Source organism: Myotis nattereri (assembly GCF_964212035.1).
Source record: "Myotis nattereri genome assembly, chromosome: 12".
NCBI lineage: Eukaryota > Metazoa > Chordata > Mammalia > Chiroptera > Vespertilionidae > Myotis > Myotis nattereri.
Window position 1 is genome coordinate 64908195 of NC_138087.1, and position 26188 is coordinate 64934382.

At 39.4% G+C, this 26188-nt stretch overlaps 1 protein-coding gene across 1 annotated transcript in view; it reads right to left on the reverse strand.

Moving 5' to 3' along the window:
• Positions 1–266: 266 nt before the first annotated feature.
• The window catches only part of LPAR1 (lysophosphatidic acid receptor 1), a 66563-nt gene continuing 40641 nt past the window's right edge, over positions 267–26188 (reverse strand). The window contains exon 3 of the mRNA XM_081104179.1: positions 267–2741. Coding sequence (XP_080960305.1) covers positions 2440–2741 — 302 coding nt within the window. The 3' untranslated portion in view covers positions 267–2439. The remainder of the gene's footprint in view (positions 2742–26188) is intronic.

A 26188-nucleotide genomic window follows, 5' to 3' on the forward strand; every position in this document is an offset into this window, starting at 1 on the left:
ATAAAATCAGAGTACAGTTGCATTGTCCTAAGATGTTATCCCTCCTTTGATGCAACATAAACCACCATCTCTCGGACACGGGAAAGACTTATTCCTCAGGTTGAAAAAAGCAGTTCTGAGCTGGGGACGCATATGGTGGTGGCTTCCCCTCAGAATTCAGGAGCCCTGCGGCTGGGAAATGAAGGTCACAAGCAGAAAGGCACCGTGCAATGCAACCCGCAGACTTGGACAATAGAAATAGCACTGACCAGAACAGCAAACACTGATAGAGAATGATTTATTAAGGTCCAATTAGTACGTTCTCAATTTCACATAGTCCATAGCTCCTTCAGAATGCAAGCGCATGAGTGAAAGTCCAAGTTCATTTATTTCACTTCCAATATAAAACGCTCTGTGTATTGTATAAAGTACGTGCAAGCACCTTTCTGCTAACTGGTTCCCCGTTATTCTTTTCACTTTGGGCACTTTACACATCAGCCCTCTGCTCAAATGGTGACCATGCACTGACTTCCTTCTCCTAGACAACCGTCTTCTGGACATCTTTCTCTTAAACATACTCCCGACTTCCCCACACCTGCTTCATGACTGTGACTTTATTGGTTCCTTATTACAACAAACAGGTGAGATTAAACAGGTATCACCTAACATGGCAGCAGTCCCTCTGGGGTGATTCTCAGAGAACACACAGTACCCAGTCACATGCGGACACTCAACCAATTTGCTACAGAAGGGTCCCAAGATATTTAATAGGAAGATCCTTCATTCACTTGGCACGTTTGACTTCTTCGCGTTGTCTTGAAAGCTACATTACAGTTGCGGCTACCGAGAGCTGAATAATTGGTGCCTCAAATAAAATTTGGAATTGCTAGACATATGAATTAGGGAATCCTGGTTATTTGTGACAGTTGACTGTTTCTAGTCCATCCTACTATATAAAAAAGTCACCCTAAACTAACCACTGAATTTCCTTTGTAAAAAGGTAATTTAACTGGCTTTCCTCACAATTGTCACCCATGAGGTGCAAAGCAGGAAATCCCTTTTTATAAAAGGTATGAGCATAAAAAGACAATTCACATTTTTTTAAAAAAAATCCTTCATGGGAACATATCCTAAGTAAATAATCAATTATATGAAAAAAGTCTTATGTACACAAATTTTTTGCAACATCATTTATAATAATGAAAATTAGAAATAACCTAAGTAGTCAACAATATGGAAATGGTTAAATAAACTGAGTTGCATCCATTAAATGGAATATTATATAGCCATAAAAATTATGTTTTTGTAAAATTTTTAATGCCGTAGGAAATGTGGCAATTCTGTAGTGGAAAAAAAATGACTATAAAATTGTTTACAGTATGATCCCAATTATATAAAAGTTATATAATATACATATAGGCATACACAGGGGGGAAAGCTGTTAATGGTGGTTACTTCTGGATTGTTATATTTATTATCAGTAATTATTTTTTCTGTTTTATACATTTTCTGCATTTTTCAAGTTTCCTATAATGACTATGTATTATTTCATAATACAGAAAAACACAGGCTATTCAAAAATCCTTCTGATGTACTAATAATTAGAATGTACTTGGGTATTATAAATATGTGGGAACAATATTACTGAGTTTCATCTTCTAGGACATTTTTAGAGTACATATTATTTCAGTAACAAACTTACAACCCATTTTTTTTAATATGTGTTACAACACTTTAATAAAAAGGTAATGTGATTAGAGCATTGTTTGTTTCATAACCTAAACAAATACTGGCTTTGACATCTAGGTTCTCCTATTCCCTAGAAGATTTAGAATGAATACCCTTTTATCTTTTTAAGTAAGACATACTGCATACATATATTACATGCATGCTTTCTAAAAAAAATAAGTCTAATTTACAGTTTTCCTACATGTGGAAAAAAAATGAAGTTACGGTAGTTTAAAAAGTCTATAGTCTTATCCATCACAAGCATACTGATAGGCATAAACATGTTTATTAAATGAAATGTATCCTTTAAAAATAAAAAAGGGAAGCCTGCATGTAGATGAAGTTGTGGACTCCATTAGTCAGCATTTATTCTGACTTGCACCAAACCACACAAAATCTTTTGGAGTCTAGTTAGTGTCGTCTCTCTAAAGAAACACTCCAGAGTCTATTTACGAATTCCATTATAAGAGCTCCACTGTCTACTTTCAAAGGGAATGGGGATCCAGATGAGGGTTGTCACATAAGCTAATTTTCAACATATATCAAGTCTTGTTGGGTCTAAGAACAAATACTGCCGTTGGTTAGTGTTTAAGTACATGAGTTTGTTTTTCCCCTCTCTCTCTCTCTCTCTCTCTCTCTCCCACACACCCTACACCTTGCCCTGGCATTTGGGTAGGGGGAGGCTCTTCAACCCTCAATAGATGATGCTGGCTTCTCCTCTTCATTTCCTTTCTAAACCACAGAGTGGTCATTGCTGTGAACTCCAGCCAAGATGGTGTGGTTGAGGGAGGAAGCTGAGCGGTCGGAGCCTTCCGTGGGGCCACTGGTGTTCTCACTGCGCTGGCAGCAGAGGATCTGTCTGAAGGTGGCGCTCATCTCCTTGTCGCGGTAGGAGTAGATGATGGGGTTCATGGCAGAGTTGAACTCAGCCAGCAGGAGGAAGAATTTCTCATAGGCCAGAACGTCACACTGTGGACAGCACACATCGAGAAGTAACAAGACCAGTCCAGGGGTCCAGCAGATGATAAAGGCACCTACAAGGACAGGGAGAGGGGTGGGGAGGATTTAAAAAAGAGAGGACAAATATAATTATGAAGCCAGCAACCATAAGGTGAAATAATTCCCATTCAATATAAAAATACTGATATTCAAAACCACCAGATCACCATTTGAAATAAAATGTTCATGTTGTGAAATAATCAGAAAAGAATTTAATGATGATAAAATAATCAATTTAATAAAACCTCATAATTCAGACCTTACTAAGATTGAGTATTTATGAGACATGGATGATGATTACTTTGAACAAAACATAGAGTTGCTAAACAACTGAGACATGAAAAACTTCATTCAGGATACACACTTTGATGCTTATAGAGGTATGGATTTTAATAGCATAGGATTGTTTTCAGGCAAAAGATAAACACTATGACAAATGTTCTTTAATATTTAGTTAAGGCACAGTTTCTGAATTCAGGTTGATTGGGCTCAAATCCTTGTTTTGTTGTTTTATAAACTGGGTAAACTTAGGCAAATTACTTTTCATACCTCAGTTTTCTCATCTGAAAAAAATAAATGGTTATATTTTCCTCATTAAGTTTGTCGTTTGTTGTAAAGAGTAAATGGGTGCTAAGAAAACAATCACTCAGTATATTTTAGCAGTAACAACAATAACAATACCATTGTTAGTATCTGCTCAGTAGCCTGAGCCTCTTTGGATATAGCCACTTCCAACAACCAGAAGATGTTTATTTGCTTTTTTTTTTTTGTGGTTAATCCTCACCATTGATATTTTCCATTGATTTTTAGGGAGAGGGGAAGAGAGAGGGAAAGACAGAGAGAAATATGGATGTGAGAGAAACACATTGATTGGTTGCCTCCTGCACAAGCCCCAACTAGAGTCCAGGCCGGGGAGGAGCCTCCAACTGAGGTATGTGCCCTTGACGGGAATCAAACCCGAGGCCCTTTGGTCCACAGGCTGACGCTCTACCTACTGAGCCAAACAGGCTAGGGCTGTTTGATTTTATTTTTATTCAACAGCCACTTAAATGATGCTTTTCCATATGCTTTATAAATATTACCTTATTTAATCTGCACAATAGCCATATGAGATAGCAGTTATTCTCCCATCATGCAGATGAAAAAACTGAGACCCAAAAAATTAAGTAACTTGCTCAAGGCCATGGTATTAGAAAGTGGCAGACAGGAAATAGATACCAGAGTTTCTGCTTTTAGAGGCTGGATCCAGAGTCCACACTCCAGAAAATATGGTTGCACTCCCACTTCTTGAAATTAATCAAATTAAATATTTTAAACCAAATGTTAGGCTTTAGACGTCTTACAAATTTAGATCAATGATGTTTTCTTTCTTCCCCAACTATTCTGAGTCATTAAGATTTTACAATAAAAGGAAGAATGGAAATATAGATTATATTATTAATTCCAGGTTTTTTAGTTCCTGAAATCACTCATTTGGCTCTCAGGAAAAATAAAGGTGGTGAAACAGTATTAAAATCTACCACTGTGTTACCCCAGGATGATCTAGGATCCTCAGCTAGGAGAACATGAGCCAATAGAACCAGTGGGTACTGTCGTGTCCCATTACATATCACCCCATATGCATCAGGCCATACAATGTGTAGACAGCAAATAGAGATGATCCCAGATGAGCTTTTGAATCTTTCAATTTCAATGGTACTGGCTCAGTGGTCGGCAAACTCATTAGTCAACAGAGCCAAAAATCAACAGTACAACGACTGAAATTTCTTTTGAGAGCCAAATTTTTTAAACTTAAACTATATAGGTAGGCCCATTGTTATTAACTTAATTAGGGTACTCCTAAGGCTTAGGAAGAGCCACACTCAAGGGGCCAAAGAGCCGCATGTGGCTCACGAGTCGCAGTTTGCCGACCACGGGCCTAGGTGGACGCAGACTTGGACCAGGGTGGGGGATTTGGACTAGCCTCAAGGAATGAGCTTCACAAAATGTAAACAAACAAGATTTAGTCTCCAAACAGCCGAGTTTTTTTGGATGTGAGCTTTCCTTTTTGAATCTTTTCAACAGAGAAATGAAAATAAAGGAGAAGAGTACCCCCAGAAAGCTCTTTGTTTTAAAACACAAATGTGTATTGATTTTAAACTGCCATTCACTTTGAAGACTGTCCAAGGTATTTCACTTTCTCATAAATACAATACCTTAGGCTTTCCTTAGAGAGAGAAAAAAATATTTCAAACATCAGGAGATAATAGCCAAGAAGCTATTTGAACTTCAAGTAAAAATGTTAATAAAGCATTTAGTCCAAGTCCTTGAATTTCCTTGCTTGAAAATCACTTAGAAAGCTAAACATAAAGGAAAATGAAAGGAATGCCTCTGGAGTTTTAGAAATAATGCATTATTCATTGAGAAACCAGGAAGGGCATTATTCTCGGGGTGGAAAATGCCTGGATGGAAAAGCATGGTGCCATTATTCCATTTACTTGGAAACTGAAAACATGCAAACTCTTCATGAATGGAACAGCATTCTTTCAAGATTTCTTTCCCCTTTCCTTCATCAAAGCTCTGATTGAACTCAAATTCAGAGCTCGATGAGATACCAGCAACATGGATCTCAATAGATTTATTTTGAATAAAATGATCTTTTGCTCCTTCCAGGCAGTAGAAGGGGACTCCTTATTCTCGTGGACTTGCTCAAACTGTGTGACTTTGTTCAAAAGTGAGAGAAATCAAATACAGTCATTTGTTGTTTTTAATGTCTTCTAATTCTTAAATTCAAGAAGAGCAAGATTTTTTTAATAAAGCTATGGTCCCATAAACTAGTCTGATGGACCTAACTTTTAGACCCGCCCCCCCCCCCCAAAAAAAAAAAAAGAAAATGCAAGGAGCCTTGCTAGATTGGAGATAGGAAGTGGGAAACACTATGGCCTGACACAGAAGCTAATATATGTGGACACTTCATTGAGGAACTCAAAGTCCTCTTCCCTTCTTCTCACTGAAAATAAATGTTTTTAATACTATGATTAGGCCCAACCATACAGTCCCAACACTGCATTTGGATCTTCAAGACTTGATTGAGTAATTTAAGGGACTCAAAGTCCAGGCCTCAAAAATCAACATTTAAAACAAATCATACAAGTTTTCCCTTCTGTTTCAGAGACGTGCCACGGATAAAACTGACCAAAAGATGATGATGGACTACATAAGTGGAAAATGGGGCCTGGAAAATTATAAGGTAATTAGGCTTCTAAACAATAGTGAGTGGAAATTAAGAATTGAGTTTGTTCAAATTACATATGTACCAACAAGCTTCTACAAACAAAAGCTACACCCAAGTCCCTTTAATAATAAGTAGCTAATCATAATTCAATCTGGTCATAGTACATTGTGGACCCTATCAGGATATAATCTGCAGAGACTCAAGTATATACCTATAAGTCAGGTTGAAAAAAATAAAAGGAATCACCATTTCCACATCTGTAAAGAGGAAAAGTACTAGGCCCCTGTCTACTCCACAGGGTATGATGAGGATCAAATTGAGATAAAACACATAAAAGCTCTTTATACCCTGCACATCTATCTGACTACATGACCTACATGGTGGGTGGTATCATGTGTAAAGGCTGTTATAGCACAGTACCAGGGCAGAGTTCCTCCAGGGCAGAACATGGAAGCATGTTCTGGACCATGAAGACCTGGCATTTAAAAAAGCTCTGATGTAACACCATCCTAATTATGAGATTAGAGGCCGGGTACACGAAATTCATGCACTCGGGGGGAGGGGTCCCTCAGCTCGGCCTGCGCCCTCTCACAGTCCAGAAGCCCTCAACGAATGTCCGACTGCCGGATTTGAGCGGGCCTAAGCCGGCGGATGGACATCCTTAGCACTGCAGTGGAGGCGGGAGGGGCTCCCACCACCGCCACTGTGCTCGTGCCGTGAGCCTGTCTCGGAGCTTCTGGCTGAGTGGCGCACCCCCTGTGGGAGCGCACTGACCACCAAGGGGCAGCTCCTGTATTAAGTGTCTGCCCCCTGGTGGTCAGTGCACATCATAGCAACCAGTCGTTCTACCGTTTGGTCGATTTGCATGTTAGCCTTTTATTATATAGTATTGCTAGGACTTGTAATTAGATGTGAGGAGGATAACAAGAAGGAAAAGAGAGGAAACACAGAGAAGCACAGAAGCCTCAAGTCATTTTGGAGGTTCTCATGAGTCAACTCATACCTACCAACATGGAAAATAAAATAATTTGGTACTCCAAAGAAATAGTGCTTTATTTCCAGAACATTTCTGATGAATGGGTGCCCCACAGACCAAGTAATGGCAGAAAACCAAGAAATGGTATGTAACAGCATGAAAGTACGAGGAAGTACATGTAGTTTATGGTTACTTATTGTAAAGTCAGAAGCAGAAGTGGCAACAGATAAGATCTCCAAGGTCATGAAGACCTTGTATATGGCTAAGACATTTGAAATTTCTCTAGTCCATCATTGATTCTCACCCCTAGCCACACACTGTAATAGCCTGTTGAGCTTATAAGAAATAATGATCTTCATCTACCCATCCTCCTATGAGACTTAAATTTTATTGGCCTCATTGGTCAGAGTCTCATTTAATATACAACACTGGATGAATAAAATGATCTGGATAAAAATAAAGGCAAAAAACATCAGATGTTTCCAAATTCCAGAGGAGCTTAAACTAGGGCAGTGACAATGAGGAAAGAGAGGAATTAAAGGGTTAGAAAAGTATTTTGGAGATGGGCTGCATGAAATGGATAAGAAAGATTTGAGAGTCTAGGATGACTCCTAGATTATCCATTTGGGTGAGGGAAGAATGGTGCCACCTTTTCCCTGAAAGAGGAAACACAGCAGAAAAGGTTGGTGTTTTGTGAGGTGAGGTGAGGTGAGGTGAGGTGAGGTGAGGTGAGGTGAGGTGAACAGAGATGATGACCTCATTTTTATCTATCTTTAGTTGGAGGTACCTGCAAAATTTCAAGTGGAGATGCCTTAAAGACACTGTGATAGGCTGATGGCAACTGGAATCCCAGGAAACTGTCTCTCAGTGTGCTGAACAAGAGTAGTTACATTCTTCATGATTTGCCAATAGTAACATGGGGAGAAGGATATTAAAAAAAATATCTGTGGGCTGGAATAAATAGCAGAAGTTGCCTTTCCTAGAGCAAGCTTCATTCCTTTCTTACACACCTGTCCAATCACTCTGTGAGGGCCCAGTGCCCACAAAGATGGAAGGAGAGGCGCCGGACTGTAGATACAAAAAGCAGGGAGGAACAACAGGTCACGCTGCAGAACCAGATCGTATTACCACACCTTCCCGCACATCTACACACCCTCATCAGCTAAATAATGCTTACCATCTGGTCTCACAATTACCATCTTTTTCTAAAGTGCCTTTTTCCTAATGAGTTGTTCTTTGCTTATCCAAGGAACATAAAAACCCATGGTAAAGAGAAAAAGTGTTTTTGACAGAGAAGACCTCTAGAGAGAGAGCCCAAGATTGTTGATGAAAAAAGCAGAAAGCATTTCCAATTTGGCTGGCAAACTGATTAAAAAAAAAAAAATCAGATAGCCCACAGATCTAAAACAAGGTAAGTCAGTTCTGCACCAGTGCTGTGTCCAAGTTAACCTCTCCTTGACCTCGCTCTTCAAATGAGAATCTCAGAAACTGGCTTCCCTATCTTAGCCTCTTGGGGTAGAGACCAACAGGGGGAAATAAGTGTTCAAATACCTAAACAAATGTTTATTTTGTTGCTAAATTGTGTATTTCTTCAGGGAAGCATCTTGGTACCCCAGAATCTGATCTAACTTTAGTTCATTTCTCTAGTTATATTGTGATTTCTGCTATTAAGTTATACATGTTAAGACTTGGCTAGCTAGGAAATCCTTCTAAATTATATATCTTAAAAGAGGCTATGTTAGGTAATAGATCATAGATTTTTAAAAAGCCTATTCCTATACATGGTCACTGTAATGGAAATATATGTGAGTAATTTTTTGAGATTAAAGTTTTTTTCTAAAAGAGTAACCTAGATTGATGATAAAATCTGTTTTCCAGAATATTGAAAATATAAAAAGTAATGCAACTCCACAATAAGTCATTTATCTCCTAATACCAATTTTACTTCATTTAATTTAGTGCCCAATGGCATAGTAAGAGTTTCATGGTGATAGTAAATGTTTCATACATTTAAAGTTTCATGACTTGATTCACTGTGTGATATACACTAGTGTTTCCACCACTCACTCCTGATAGAAACATTTATCTCTTAGAGAAAGGCATTAACACAGATCTCCAAAGCAGAGCAGTACACTCAGTATCTCTTTTAATATTCCTGGGTGCAAGTTTCAGCAACCCAACACTGTCCTGGTCACAATGCTGGCCTTTCTATACACAGGAGAATGCCTTCTGGCATTTTGTACTCTCCTTCACATTAAGCTTGAGTATCATACACATACCTGCTCCAAAGCCTATTACAGACTCTGAGTCTCATCCTGCAACAGTACACTGAAAAGCACGTGCTGCAGTGGCTTGCATGCTAGCACTGCCTCTTACAGAAGAACATCTGTGCTTGAAAACAGCCAGTAGAAACCACTTCTCCATGGCTACAGCTCTAGCCAAGTGAGCAGTACCTTTTATCTGCCTATTGCAACAGGCTCCTAACCAATTCCTCTTCCTCCATGCTTCTTCCCTAAAGTCCAGCTTGCACAGAGCTGCCAGAATGACCTTTCAAAAGCATAAGTCAGTTCACATTACATCACTCTCCTGTTTAAAATCCTACAAAGGCTTCCATTTGAAATCCTTACTGTAGTCCATAATGCCCTACACAGCTGACCCCTGACAGACTCTTCAGTCTTATCTCTTCCCACTTACCCCCATTCACTAGGTTATAATCACATACACCAAATAAGTTCAGGTCTGTCTCAGGACATTTGCATTTACGGTTCCTTTACCTAGGAACACTCTTTTCTTTCTTTTTCTTTTTTCCCCAGAAAGGTAGAATCATTTATTTCATCTTAAATTAGATGATCTAAGATCACATCATCTTAGTCTGAATCACCAAATTGCAGCACTGAAAGAAGTTATTCACACAGTGAAATTCACTTAAAACTAGTTGCCTGAGGCATCCTATATAATAAAAGGGTAATACGCAAATCGACCCTAACAGCAAAATGACTGGGAATGACTGGTCACTCTGACACACACTGACCACCAGGGGGCAGATGCTCAATGCAGGAGCTGCCCCCTGGTGGTCAGTGCACTCCCACAGGGGGAGCTCTGCTCAGCCACAAGCCAGGCTGATGGCTGCCAGCACAGCGGTGATGGCGGGAGCCTCTCCCGCTTCCTCAGCAGCACTAAGGATGTCTGACTGCAGCTTAGGCCTGCTCCGCACTGGCAAGTAGACATTCCCCGAGGGCTCCCAGGCTGCCAGAGGGGTGTCTGACTGCCAGCTTAGGCCCTATCACCCAGGGAGCAGGCCTAAGCCAGCATGTGGACATCCCCCGAGGGGTCCCAGACTGCGAGAGGACACAGGCCAGGCTGAGGGACCGCCCCAGTGCACAAATTTTTGTGCACCGGGCCTCTAGTAGTCAATAATGGTTTTTATTAGTGCTCTTAACTTTTCTTTCTTTTTAAAAATAATTCTTTATTGTTGAAAGTATTACATATGTCCCCCTTTTCCCCCTTTGATCCCCTCCATCCCACCCCTTTGCCCCCAACCACCCCACACCTTCAGACCTTGTATGCACATATGCATAACCATGGACACAGGAATACTCTTACTGTAGATCTTCATATCTTACTGCAAAATCTATCCCTGACTACTGTAACTGAAGTAGCACCCTCCCCCCCCCCCCGACTACATTATCCCATTTGATCATCTTCACATCCCTTATCTGTACCCCAAATTATCTTATTTATTGGTTTACATGTTTATGTTCCCTCTTCCTCCAATGAGAAGGCCAGCTTCCTAAAGGCAGGGAAGCAATCTCTTTCATGTCTGTATCGCCAGCATCTAGAACAGTGTCTTGCACACAGTGGACACTCAATGTATATTCTGCTAATTGAGCTGGCAAGTCACAGCTCACTGCCTAATAGGAGAAAAAACTATCAGTAGAAAAGTAATTACATTCTGTTTAGAATACAAACATTGCAAGGCCTTTGAATGAGTCCTCGAGGCATCCAAAGGGGCATGAGGTGGACCCTCTAGGCAAAAGTCTTTTTTTTTTTATTATTGCTTAAAGTATTACAAAGGGCATTACATATGTGTCTTTTTTTTTCCCCCACCCTTGACTATCCCCTGGCCTCCCCCACCCCCCAGCGTCCCATGTCCATTGGTTATGCATATATGCATGCATACAAGTCCTTCAGTTGCTCTCTTATACCCCTCCCCCCTGCCCCCCAACTTTCCCCGGCCTTCCCGCTGCATTTTGACAATCTGTTCGAGGCAGCTCTGCCTCTGTATCTATTACTGTTCAAAAATTTATAATGGTCTCTATTGTCCATGAATGAGTGAGATCATGTGGTATTTTTCCTTCACTGACTGTCTTATTTCACTTAGCATAATGCTCTCCAGTTCCATCCATGCCGTTGCAAATGGTAAGAGTTCCTTCTTTTTTACAGCAGCATAGTACTCCATCATGTAGATGTACCACAGTTTTCTAATCCATTCATCTACTGATGGGCACTTAGGCTGTTTCCAGATCTTAGCTATGGTGAATTGTGCTGCTATGAACATATGGGTGCATATATCCTTTCTGATTGGTGTTTCTGGTTTCCTGGGATATATTCTAGGCAAAAGTCTTGATAAATATGCATTTGTTACTGTAGCATAGGCTAACCTATTGTTACTAATACTGACAGGTGTCAGATTATCTATGGAATCTATTGAGTTCTGGAGAACCAGGTTGGGGTCAGGAATGAAGACAGCTGTGGCATTAGTCAAGTTGCTGCTATAGGAATAGTTCAGTAAGATGATGCTACCCTATCAGACCCTGGATTCTGCAGTCTCTGCCTGGAACAATCAATAACTGACCCAACAAACCTTTGTGTTAATCCCCCCAAATGCCAAGCTCCATGCATGGGGATCAGACTGAGCATAGTTAAGTCTCATATCCATGCCCTCATTATCAGAGAGTGGGGAGAGAGAATATATCCTACCCCCAACATATAACGGCTGACCACTTTTTAAATTATAAAGGACAGTTCCAATAATTATTCAGCAAAATCACCGTCCACACATAATATTAATATTAAGTTTGAATATTCACAAGACTTTTTGAAGTGTCATACTTGCATTTTTTTTTTTTGCAGAGACTCAAATTGATGAGTTCTTTTTATATATTTATGTTCTGTTAATCTGTAATACAGTTTACTTAAAAGGAACACATAATTTATGAGAGGATGATAAGGATAATTCTCATTAATCTAATTTTCTTCCCAGAATGGTCTGTCAGCTGCTTTCCTTTCAGTGCCTGATGTCTAAATAATGGTATAAAGCTAATCCTGTGAATTGTTATGCCTTTTTTTTCCCAATAGAAAGTTTGAAAAATACAGACAAATATAAATAGGCAATTTTAAAAGTCACACATAGTACTGCAGTCTAGAGACACTTTAGTAAAAGATTTTGCACTTTTAAAATGTTGCTTTTTTAATTCTAAATGTGTGCTTTTTTTCTGACTGCATATAAAATTAACATTGAAAGATTGTATATTAGTGATGATGGGTAAGCAAGGATTAGGCAATCAGATTTTTTATTTTCAGGAACACGTTTTTGTTTTGATTGGTGTTTTTATATAGCAATGTGTCCTAAATTGATCAATACACTATCTTCTTGAATGTGTGAAGATGTTAATTATAATTTATTTGAAGTTGCTTTGTGTTTTCTATACTACCTGTTTCCATGTAGGATGCTGCATTACACACAAATGCAGGTGTAGGCATCATGTTTCAAAGAATGCCTGCCCATTTTAAAGGAGACTTTCCTGAATAGAAGACTCCCTGAGAAGATAGGATAGTCAATTGCCCAAAAGGCAGCTTTTTCCTATACCTAAAACATCCACAGATGCCTTCTAATGTGTAGGCAAAATGACATATTAGACAATCACCTGGGGAGTGGTGTACCCTCTGAAAGTTATCTGTGACTAGAGAAAATGAAGTTGTGATAATGCTCAAATAATATACTAGTAGAAGTAGCATGACCCTCTCATTAGCTCCAAATCCTATCAAGAGACAGCAAGCAAACTAAAGATGCACTGGGTTATAGTATATCCTTACACACACACACACACACACACACACAAACACACACACACACACACACTCACGCACTCCAATAGCAGTCAATGTGCTTGACCCCCGAGGTCTCTGTGAGCATACAAAACAGGAAATGCTTGAAATTTACTTTCAACAAAACTAAAACATATTAAGCCATGTTAAGATGGGTCACTGCCTCTGCCCTTCATCCCTAAACATGTTTCCTAATTTCTACCCAGTTCAGTCTTAGGGTGAACTAAAATATCAGTGCTACCCCAAATGCCATTTTCAAAAGAGATATACTAGTATTTTAAACGTATAAAAATATAATTTATGTATATGCATACACACATACACTATATAAATGTATACATAGCATATGTACTATGTGTGTAATATAAAAAGGTTAATGCCACTTATATATTCTTTATATAGAAAATAAGTCACCATTCTCAGAATAGTTAAATCTGTTTAAATCACTCCTAAACCTAGTGACAGGTTGCCAACTTTTTAAAAAGCGTATTTCCCCCTTATTTTAAAAATAACTCTTAAATCTCACAGAAAATCAATGTTGTCAACTTTAGACCAACAGCATCTAACTCAAAGAGTGATACTAAACTTATTGCATGACTGTGGTCCAGCTGTTTCCAAGGTGATTTGAATAATATTTATCCCTTTAAAAGGATAAATGAAATTCCCCCCCCAGAATTTTTCCCCAGCAAAGGTTCAACATAAACAGGGTTTTGCAACATATTTAACTTTCAGCTGTGAATTAAGTTTGTCTGCAAATGACATAAGTCTAAACAAATACTACAATCCAGCTGAAAATGCTCACAGAATATAGCTGATGACAGCATCCTGTGGATTTTATTCTTTGCAGTTTATGAACTACTGGCTTGGAGCAACAAGATATACATCAGTCAGGAGGCAAACTTCAAGGACAAAGAAACGTAATGGAAATTTCATTTCTAACTTATTTTCTTACTAACAAAATGGGGGGAAAAAATTTTTATTTAATCCAAAGCTAATTCTGAAAAATTTATGAAATAGTCCTGCAACCTACAAATGTTTATTTAAAAAATTATATGTATATAAATCTGTGTGTCTGTATACTTTTTAACAGCCAAAGACATGAAAAGAAGAACAGCAGAAATTATAAATATGATCATTCTTTTTTGAGATTGGCTATGCCTCGAAATGTCCTGGAATGATATTTATGAAGCACAGACTCTTGGCAGAATAGGAGGGAGGTACTATCTGTTCTGCTATAATATGATAGCTGTGTGCATAAGATATTTCCTGTTATCAAAAACTTTTATTAAAAAGTATTTTTTTAAGTTATAAAAGCAATTACTCAATTGGGAAGTGGGTATTTAAGCTACACAATTCCAGATTCAAAATCATAAACATGTTTTTCTACATGAATTTCAATTATTTTAAGTACAAGTTCAGAGTAAAATATTGATTACTCAAAACTAACAATACTAAGACTAAATATCACAAAGCAATTTCTAACACCTAAATCCTGAAGAAAAGTCCATCAGTTCTAGAGCCATCAGAATAAGCTGCAACAATATCACTTCTGGGAATTTATCATCTATATATATAAAAGGCTAATATGCAAAGTGTCCCCTCAGGATTTTGACCGGGAGTTCAATCACTCGCTATGACATGCACTGACCACCAGGGGGTGGCGCTGAATGAAGGAAAGCCCCAGCTGGCAGCCAGCAGCTGGGAAAGGAAGGCCCGGCCAGCAGCCGGAAGGTCCCTTTTGGCCCTGATCGCCAGCCAGGCCTAGGGACCTTACCTATGTATGAATTTCATGCACTGGGCCTCTAGTATAGCTATATTCACACACAATACCATTATGCATGTGCAAATAATTATTTGTGGCATGATTTATTTTTTAAAACTGAAAATAATCTAGATAATCATAAGTAGAGAAGTAAAATAAACTTTTGCATTCATAAAGTGAAATCCTATTCAACTTTTTAAAGTTATTAAGATATGATCTCTAAGATATACTGCCAAGTAAGACAAACAAGATATACACAAATATATGTGTGTATAATATGCTTTCAGTTATGCCTTAAAAACAGCAAGAATCAAAAAAACATGTGCACTCACAATCACAGATGCCCTATAATAGGCCCCAAATGAAGCTAATAATTTTAAAAATATTTAGAACATGAAATTATAAAAGTGATACTTGAGTGTTTTATTTGAACTTAAAATAGCAATTTGTATTCCTCTGTCAAACTTTTACTATAGAGCCAAGGCTTAACATTTGAATATGGGTCTGCTAACTGGAGTTCTGCAAGATCTTCCAAGGAAAGCAACACAAATAAAGCATCATATACTACTTCCAAATTGGCTCCTAAAAAGTGGAGTCAGAACTTAAGATTCTTATAAAATAAAGCAATTGGAGTACAAAAATAGTGCAGATTTTTATGTATTTCCCCAAATTTATAGTTGTTCTCACCCGAAAATTTAAAGCAATTTCTTTTTGCAACTTGCCTTCGTTGGATATTTAACAAGTATTCATCTTAGTTTTGCCAGAAATATCTTCTTGTTGTACTCATTTTTATTAGATAATGTAATGTTTTGCTAGTTGCGTCATTTTTATAATAACCTGGCATAAACATCTTTAGTAGCAAAAACAACTGATTCTTGGTAACTGTCTGGAGCTAAATTATTTGGCCTTAAGGCTATAGTATACTAATCTTTTTTCTTTCTTTTTAAATTCATCTAAGTCCATGAGTGTGTGCTATATGTCAGGTGCTATGCTAGGTAGGTATTGGAGACACAGTGAATCAAACAGAAAAAAAAATCTCTCTGCTCATTGAGCTTAGGTTCTAGGAGGGTGTGAGACAAAACTAACAGAACAAATAAATAAAATTATCTTTTAGAAGGGGATGGTATTTGAAGACTAAGTGAGAGCATGTGTAGAGAGATGTTAGGGGATCATAAAACAATCCAGGCAAGAGATAATAGTGGCTTTCAACATGAGAAGGTGGTGATAACAGATATATAATGATGGTAAAGCTGATATAATTTACTAATAGATTGGACATTGTGGGGAGAGAGGAATCAAGGAAAATGGGTAAGCAACTGAAATAAAGGACTTAGAAACAAGGAGGTCATTGATGGAAGTTCAGTGGAGAATAGAAGCCTGATGAGTAAATTCAAGAGCAAACAGAAGACAACCCAACACCAAACAAACAATCCAATTAAAAAATGGGCAAAGGACCTGAATAGACACTTCTCCAAAGAGGACACACAGATGGCCAACAGACATATGAAAAGATGCTCAACATCGCTAATCCTCAGAGAAATGCAAATTAAAACCACATAGAGATATCACCTCACACCTGTCAGAATGGCTATCATAAAACAATCAACAAACAAGTATTGGCAAGGATGGTTTAGTCTTTTGGTCACGAATGAAATATTAGCAAGCCCTTTTGGCTTTAGAACTAAAGTTCACCAGTATTAAATACTAGAGGCCCGATGCATGAAATTCATGCAAGAGTAGGCCTTCCTATCTCCGGCTGCCAGCATTGACTTCCCTCCAGTACCCAGGACCTAAACTTCCCTTGCAGCCCCAGCTTCGTCCAGAAGGACGTCTGGTCTAATTAGCATATTATGCTTTTATTATTATAGATGATATTCATATCTTAAAAAGAATAGTTGGAGATTGGGGAAGATTCAAAAATCTCCCTATTAATGACAGAATGAGTAATAAATCAATGGACACACCCATATACTGTTGATAGAAGAGTCATTTGACAATCTTTTTGGAGGGCAATTTAGCAAAATCTAAATTTAAAAGGTCCCCTCATATCTAAATTCACTTTAATGATTAAGGAAACAGATGACAATATTCAGGCATTATTTGCATGGGCACTCAAGAGGCTGGCTGGTGGGGAGAGAGATGACAGAGGTGCCTTAGGGGTAAAATTTCTTTTAATCTCCCAGGCTGTGTGACTTGGAGGATTTTAAGGGTATGTATTCATATTTTATAGGAGAAAAGAGACAGACCTGAGGTTACATGTTGTGTCTTTCCCTCCATAGTTGTTTGACGTTGGACAAGTTATTCCATTTTCTGAGCCTCAATATCCTGTCAAATGGGGATAAAATCTATGTTCAGAAAACTATTGTGAAGACTGAATGAGACACCATGGGTAGGATATAAAGCACAGGGCCACCTAATAGGCTTCCTTCATTTTTTTTTCTTCTCTTTCCTCCTTCTTCAGGGAAAACCCAAGGAATAAATCTACAAGAAACATGAGTAACATTGGTTCTCCCAGGTGAGAAATGTCAAACTGGGGAGCTGTACTCCCTGCTATGCTATCGCTTTGGCCACACAGTAACCACCAGGCTGTCCTTCCACTGGAGAAACTTCTGAAAATACCCACCAGCATTTCTTAATGAACTCTCAAATTTCATGGTCTGTCCCTTTTTTTTTTTTTTGCTTTAAGTAGAAAATAAAATGAGCCTTTCCTTTTACTTTTTTAGTTCTAGATCCTATTTCATTTGAAAAAGGATTTGAGGTAAGAGACAAATTAATTATAAGTTTCAATGATCCTTCATTTTGCCTGGCCGGTGTGGCTCAGTGTTTTCAGTGTCAACTTATGAACCAGGAGGTCACGGTTTGATTCCTGGTCAGGGCACATGCCAGGGTTGCAGGCTTGGCCCCCAGTAGGGTCATGCAGGAGGCAGCCGATAAATGATTCTCATCATTGATGTTTCTCTCTCCCTCACTCTCCCTTCCTCTCTGAACTCAGTGTGTGTGTGTGTGTGTGTGTGTGTAATTTTTTTTTTAATGATCCTTGATTTTACTATGCAGAGGGAAGAAATTTCTAAAGAGGAATGGGCTGCCTCAGCCTGCGATATGTTCTCTCATGTTCTGAAAAAGGATGAAATTCTTCCGGCTGCGCGAGCCCAGGAACTCAGTGGAGCGGTGCTGCTCCCCTCAGAGCATGCTCAGAGCTGTGGTGCAAGGGCAGGCGGAGCGGGTGGAGTTTCCGGGTAGCTTGCTCCAAGTGTCTCTGGCGCAGATGCTGGGGCCTCGCCACTTGGCAGTGTGGGTCCCATGATGAAGAAAGGCAGGACTGCGCCCCACCAGCCAAGGTCTGAAATCTTCCTAGCTGGGAAACTGGATGAAACTGACTAGTTGTTCATGACAGGGCCGGGCCCAATTGAGATAGTTGAGGAAAACAGATAAGGCAGCTAGGGAAGTTCTTCAGGGAGTGGACACAGGCCTCACGCTTGTTTTCATAGGTTACAGCTCAGGAGGGGACGTGGGGACTTGTCAGGCAGCATAAGCCCCAGCGGGGTGCTCAGCCCTGAGCACAGTCCAGCCACCGCTGTGGGCCTGGACCCCACCCGCCCGAAACAGCTGGGCTGCTGGGGAAGGGCCGGTGCTGAGAGAGTCCCATTGCGGCCTCGTTTTGGCTAAAGGTGAAAACACAGACACACACACACACACACACAGAGACACACACACACAGACACACACAGACACACACACACAGACACACAGACAGACACACACACAGACACACATACAGACACACACACAGACAGACACACACACACAGACACATACACAGACACACACACACAGAGAGACACACACACAGACACACACACAGACACAGACACACAGAGACACACACAGACACACACACACACACAGAGACACACACAGACACACACACAGACACATACACAGACACACAGACACACACAGACACACACAGAGACACACACACAGAGACACACACACACACAGAGACACACACAGAGACACACACAGACACGCACACAGAGACACACACACACAGAGAGACACACACAGAGACACACACAGACACGCACACAGAGACACACACACACAGGCACACACACAGAGACACACAGAGACACACACACAGAGACACACACACACAGAGAGACACACACAGAGACACACACAGACACGCACACAGAGACACACACACACAGACACACACACAGAGATGCACACAGAGACACACACAGACACACACAGAGACACACACACACACAGACACACACACATAGATAAAACAAAAAGGAATTTTCCTAAGACATGGAGTAGCAACAACACGGAACAAAGTCCAGGCTAGAGGGGGTTGGTTTTTGCTTTGTAAGGAATGGGAGGAAACCTGTGGACTACCCTGGACATTTCTCTTGCTTTTCTCACCACCTTCACCCACAAATTTTATATACATTTCTTAATCAAAGATCGTAATCAGATCAAGTTTACAGAGAGAAAAAAATTTTTTAGGGAAGATATAAGCTGTGTTGATTCACTTGCCTACCTTTAGTTCCAAGCTGTTAGTAAAATGTCTGTGTCCAGTTTACAGGGGAGAAAGAAATGGACTTTCTTGATTTCAAGCAAAGATGTGATATTAATGAAGAGTTTCAAGACTAATTCGTACTTGAGTTATTTTACCACTTAAGATTTTAAACTCTGCTGATACTTTGTAGGGCTCTCATTTTTCAAAAATGCTACAGGTAGTTTTCTTTTAATAAACCTTTATTATTTTTTTTAAATATCTGTTATTTTCCAATCTTTTTTTTTAAGTTTTATGGATTTTTATTGAATTTATTGGGGTGACATTGGTTAATAAAATCATTCAGGTTTCAAGGTACAACTCAATAACGTCATCTGCTAACTGCATTGTGCACTCGCCACCCAAAAAGTCTCTTTCTGCCACCATTTACCCCGCTTTGCCCTCTTCCACCATCCCCCATCCCCTCCCCCTGATCCCTTCGCCTTTTCCACACAGTCTCCCTACCCCCCATCCCTCTGACAGCTGTCTGTCTGTTCTAGGTATCTGTGCTCCTGTTTCTATTATTTTTGTTCCATTATTTGTTCATTGGATTCCACATATGAGTGAAATCATATGATGTTTGTCTTTCTCTGACTGGCTTATTTCACTTAGCATAATACTCTCCAGGTCCATCCCTGTTGTTGCAAATGGCAAGACTTCCTTCTTTTTTATGGCCGAGTAGTATTCCATTGTGTAAATGTACCACAGCTTTTTTATCCACTCATCTGCTGATGGGCACATGGGCTGTTTCCAGATCTTGGCTATCTATAATAATAAAAGTGTAGTATGCTAATTAGACTGGACGACCTTCCGGACTAAGCCGGGGCTGTGAGGGAAGCCCGGGTCCCGGACCTTCCAGACTGGCAGCCGGGGAAAGGAAGGCCTACTCTTACACGAATTTCATGCATCGGGCCTCTAGTTGTAAATAACACTGCAATGAACACGGGGGTGCATATATTCTTTCAAGTTAGTGTTTCAGGTTTCTTTAGATATATTCCCAGAAATGGAATTGCTGGGGCAAGAGGCAGTTCCATTTTAAATATTTTGAGGAAACTTCATACTATTTTCCGATTTTTCCAGTCTCTTATGGGTTTTTATTTTAAATCGCCCTCCACTTCCTGTATGCTTTAAGTATGTGCATCAACCTAGACCGGAACTTCTCAATCTAGACAATAAGACATTTTGGACTGGATGTTGCTTTCTTGTGGGGAGGCTGGTTTTCCCACGGTGTATGTTTAACAGCATTCTTGCTTGTACCCCCTAGTCATGAAAATCAAAAATGTCTCCAGACATTGGCAAATGTCCTCAGGTGGCTGGGGAGGGGAAATCCCTGGTCTAGGTAATGCTTTTATATAGAAAGGTATATGAGGTGAACAACAATGTCCTAAAAACAACCTAGATATTTGTATTCGTGTTTTTTTTATTGCTGCCATAACAAATTATCACAAACTTGGTGTCTCAAAACAAACCAAATTTAGTACAACACTGGGGGTCAGCAGTCTGGGGTGGGTTAAAAGCAAAGAGCTGGCAAGGCTGATTTCTTTCTGGACTCTCTAAGGAAGATCCTGTGTTCTTCACTTTCCTAGCTTTCAGAGGCCGCCTGTGTTCCTTGGCTCATGGACCCTTCCTCGTCTCCAAAGCAAACAATCCAGCAAAATCTCCACATCTCTAGGCCCTTAACTTAATCACATGGCAAACTCCCTTTTGCCATGTAAGGTGACATATTCACAGGTTCCAGGGAGAAGGATATCGATTTCCTTGGGGGGCCATTTTTCTCACTACTACAGTATTTTTTAAAAAAATGTAAGCAGTAAATAATTTCATAGCTGAAATAATTTAATATAAAGTTTCCCCCCTAAAATCCTATAAAATTCCAATTCTATGCGATGCTTCAAGTACTTTCCTAAAAACATTTTATAGCATTTCCATTTACACACAGATTCGTCTAAGGAAGAACCAAGATTAGGGTGCAAGTATGATAAGGTTTGGTGAGGGCCATCTTCTGGGGCACAGACTGACAACTTCTCTCTGTATCATCACATGGCAGAGGGAGCTAAGGAGCTCTGTGGAACCTTTTCTAAGGGCACGGGTCCCATTCATAAGAGCTTCACCCTCATGACCTAAGTACCTCCTCAAATACCCCACCTCCTAATACAATCACCTTAGAGGTTAGGTTTCAACATATGAATTTGAAGGGAACACATTCAGACTATAGTAGTTATATGTGCCACTTCTTTAAACTTCCTTTAATTTTTTTTATTTCCCTTAAAAGTAAAAGGAGTGTTTGGTTACCTGAGCCCTAAGTTAAAACCTTCATCAGTAACTTCTCTGTTTTTTTTTTGTTTGTTTGTTTTTTAAGGTTGCTGTTCAAATGTGCCAAGAAGGGCTGGGGCATCTTCAATTACAGGACAATCAGCAACAACGTTAATGAAATCGAATTATTGTTTAAAATATTTTAAACCAATCCTTTCTTCAAACCATTCCTATAAACTGCTCTTTAGAGTAAAAGCCTGCATCTGCTCAGCTGTATCGGAAAGAGATAGGATGAGTAAATAAAGCCAGATGGCATTTACACTTAAGGTTTCTTTCCCTTTTTGAGTCAGATGTACAAGATGTGATTAATTGTCTTTTAAAGTCCATTTCCGTCTCTTAGGCAGTTAAGCTTGGGGAGGTAGACAAGAGGCATTAGGAGGAAGGTGGAGGGAGAAGTGGTGGCCCAAGGGTAGAGAATTTCCTGACTCACTTTCCCACCACAGAGTGGCAAGCCGACACTGAGGCTTTAACTCTTCTCAGAGGTACAAGGACTTCCATTCATAGAAGCCTACGGTGCAGCATGATTACAGAGGTGGGGGAAGGAGGGGGAAGAAAGATGGGAGATTGTGTTCTGGTTTTGTTTACAGGGAACTGTGAGAGGAGAAATGTGGAAGAATAGAGTGCTTTGGCTAAAAGAAGTTACTGACCAAATTCATTTTTTTCTCTTATGGGTAGTCCTAAGGGTTTGTTTTGGTTTTTTTATGTGTTTGTTTGTTTGTTTGTTTTTATTTATCTTTATCGTTGCAAGCATTACAGATTCATAAGGTTTTCTTTCATCCCTCTCTAAAAATTCCTGAGCAAGATTTCAGGTCCAGATAAGATGGTATAGATTATTTTCTCCCTGCTCCTCCCCACCAATACAAACCCTGGGAGGAAGAACACAAGAAGCAACCAAAGAGAACTTTGCAATGTAGAACGAGAAAGGTGGACTGTTCGAGATCCCAGGATTGACTGGTCTTGCCAGTCCCTTGAAGGTCAGCTAAACCCAGACAGTCAGTGCCCAGGGAAAGCACTCTCCTCCCTTATGGGCCTAAGATGCCCTTCCTGCAGGGAGAGAGCAGGCAGCTGGGGGCCACGAGAAGACCTCACCTGGGAGCTGTTCTCCTTCTCTGCGGGGAGGGGGAGGAAGTGGGAAGGAGGGATCACAGCACAGTAAGTGTTAGGGGGCCGACTTGTCCTCACAGGCCAGAGAGTTCCTCCCCATCAGAGGCCCCAGGAGACCTCACCAGGGAAACCCCTCCACCCCATCAAACAGCATCAGCAGGGATCAGTGAGATTCCTAGGAGACCCAGATAAACCGAGCAAACCAAAGAGCACTAAAAAGTCTCTGAAATCATAACTGTCCTTGGAAGCACAGCCTACAAAATTTGAACAGATCGGATCTGTGTGCTAAAGCGAAATGGGATAACCTCCTGCTAAGAGAAAAAATTTAAATAGGACACTGAGGCTCCTAACATAATGTCCAAAATGTCCACACACCATGGAAAATCACCCATCATACTGAAAACTAGGAAAATTACTACTTGAGAAAAGACAATCAACTGATGTTAGCACAGAGATGAATCATGTTAGAATTATTGACAAGGATTTAAACGCAGCCACCATAAAGATGCTTCAACACACACCTGTAAATTCTTTAGAACAAATGAAAAATAGAAACATCTCAGCAAAGAACAGGAAGTTATAAAAAAAAATAACTAAGTGGAAGTTGTAAAACTAAAGTATGCAACAACAAAAAGGACCTTCCTGAGCTGAATATCAATAGGACAGATATCACTGAACCTGAGGACAGATCAATAGAATCAACTCAATCTGAACAGAGAGAACTAGACTTAAAAAAGAAAAAAAGGACAGAGCAGCAAAGATGCTGAGATAATAATAAAAGACCCAACATTCATGTATATGTCATTGTACTCCCAGAATGAGGGAACAAAGAGAGCGAGTTTTACAAAATATTAGAAGATGCCCTGGCTGGGTGGCTCAGTTAGTTGGAGCATCATCCCATACACCGAAAAGCTTCCGGTCGGGGGACATATGGGAGGCAACCAATTAATGTTTCTCTCTCTCCCGCTTCCTCTCTCCCTAAAAATCAATTTAAAAAATATCCTCAGGTGAGGATTCAAAGAATATAAGAAGAAATAATGGTTTAAAATTTCCAAATCTGGCACACACAAAAATATAAACCTAGTTTCAAAAAACTGCATGAATTTAAAAGAGAATGAACCCAAAGAAATACACACCAAGACATTTCTTAGTTGAGTTTTGAGAACTGAAGCCAAAAGAAAAAAAACAAAACTTAGACAGCATCCAGAAAGAAATGACATACTACCCATTAGAGGACATTTAAAAAACAGCAAATTTCCCATCTACAACCATGGAGGTACAAGGAAGTGGCACATTTTCCAAGTGTTGTAAAAAAACAAAAGAAAAGAACCGGCCATTTTCAAATTATGTATACAGCAAAACTACCCTTCAGGAATTAAAGAAACCAAAAAAATGAAACATCTCTAGATGAAGGAAAACTAAAAAAATTTGTTGTTAGCAGATCTACCTTTAATGAATGGCTAAAAGAAGTTTTTTAACTGAAAAGGAAATGACAAAAGAAGGAATCCTGGATCATCAGAAAAGAAGGAAGAACAACAAAGAAACAGAAATATGACTATATACAATAGATGATCCTCTTCATAAGTTTTATAGAACACATTGGATGATTGAAACAAATGCTAAAATACCCCCGTGATAGTCAAGACAATGACCTTTAAAAGGAAGGAAAGTAAAGGGACTGAAATAGAAGTAAAACTTCACCACTTCAAAGTGGTAAAATGCTGATATCAACAGAGGATAAGCCACATATGTATATTGTAATACCCAGAGTAACCAATAAGAACACAATACAAAGAGATACACTGAAAAACACTGTAAATAAATCAAGATAAAATCCTAAAAGCCCCAAATATCTATTGGGGATTCTGCATATTAGGTGGCTAAATGCATATAAATGCATAAAGTCATTTATGAAAAAGTCCTAGAGTCTAGGACCTAGACTGAGAACTACCTCATGCTGGAATGGATCTAGACTAGAGCATGATCTGACTTTAGCTGGGAATATCAATCACCACCTTACTAGGCCTGTTTTCACATCAAATAGAAGTGACTGTAAGACAACCTGGGCCATTTCCAGTGCTAAAATTTGATTATTCTATAAATTATTATAGCTCTGCATTCTTCTTATCCATCCTGTGTTATTCCTTACGATTCAAATGTCTCTAAAAGTGCTCTGAAAATTATTCAATAAATATTTAAGATTTCCTACTTATATCAGTTTAGTTGTTCTAAACAATTAAAACATACATACACACACCTTTTCTGACCTCAGGAAAAAGCTAAAATGGATTCATAAGAAAATTATACTATAGTAGATAAAGGCTAAGCTCTTGTCCAACCCAATTAATTCAGCCTTCCATCAATCGTTCCCTGTTTATTTGTTCTTGGGACATAACTAATCAGTATGTTTATCTTTTCTTTTTCCCCTTAAGCATATTTTCAGAAGATTTTTCCATTTAAACTGGGGACTAAAGTACTACTAATTTTAAATATTTAAAAATATTTAGTAAGCTATTTTTTTTTTGTTAATCCTCACCCAAAGGTAATTTTTCCATTGATTTTGAGAGAATAAAAGGGAGGGAAGGAGAGAGAGATTGAAACATCGATGTGAGAGAGACACATCAATTGGTTTCCTCCCACAAGCGCCCAACCCAGAAGTCAAACTTGCAACCCACGTACATAACCCTTGACTGGGAATCACACCAGCTGCCCTAAGGTGCACGGGCCAACGCTCTAACCACAGAGAACACCAGCCAGGGTATAAGCTATTTTTAAATATTTTTATTTAATTATTGTAAAATATTTTAAGATTTTCAAAAAGATGAATTTGCAATGATTTATTGACACAATAAAATATTAATAAATAATTGTTTAGATGGGTACTTTTGCTATTAAAGTGCCTACACTATGATAATTTACTGTTAATTATTAAAGTTTTAAAATAGGAACCGCCTATGTCAATTGATCACAAAGGATCTTTGAAGGAAACCCCAATAGAAATATAAAGTAGAATAATAACCTAAGAGGCTAAGCACATTTTAGTAACTGCATTGAATAGAACATTCTAGTCTTTCAGAGAAAGATTCATTGGGTGGTGGGGTTCACTAGACACTACGAGGAAATGCCTTCTCTTCTGTGGACCAGAAACTCCCTGACACGGGCACAATTTCCCAGGAAGCCTTGTAAATTCAGAGGCAGCTCCTCCTCGGGGAGTGGAGAGACCTGCTGTGCTGGGAAAAACCTCCTTGAAGAAAACAGCAGGCATGCCCAGGGTCCTTTCAGGAGAGTTGCTGTGTCCCACGCACAGGAAAAGTTCAGCGGGACTTCCCGTTTGCATTGCAGAAGGGACAAGAGAACTACAGACCAGACACCAAGAGTGGTGAAGATCTGTACGATCCTGACCCCTCTGTGTACCTTCCCCCTATTCCTACTACCTTC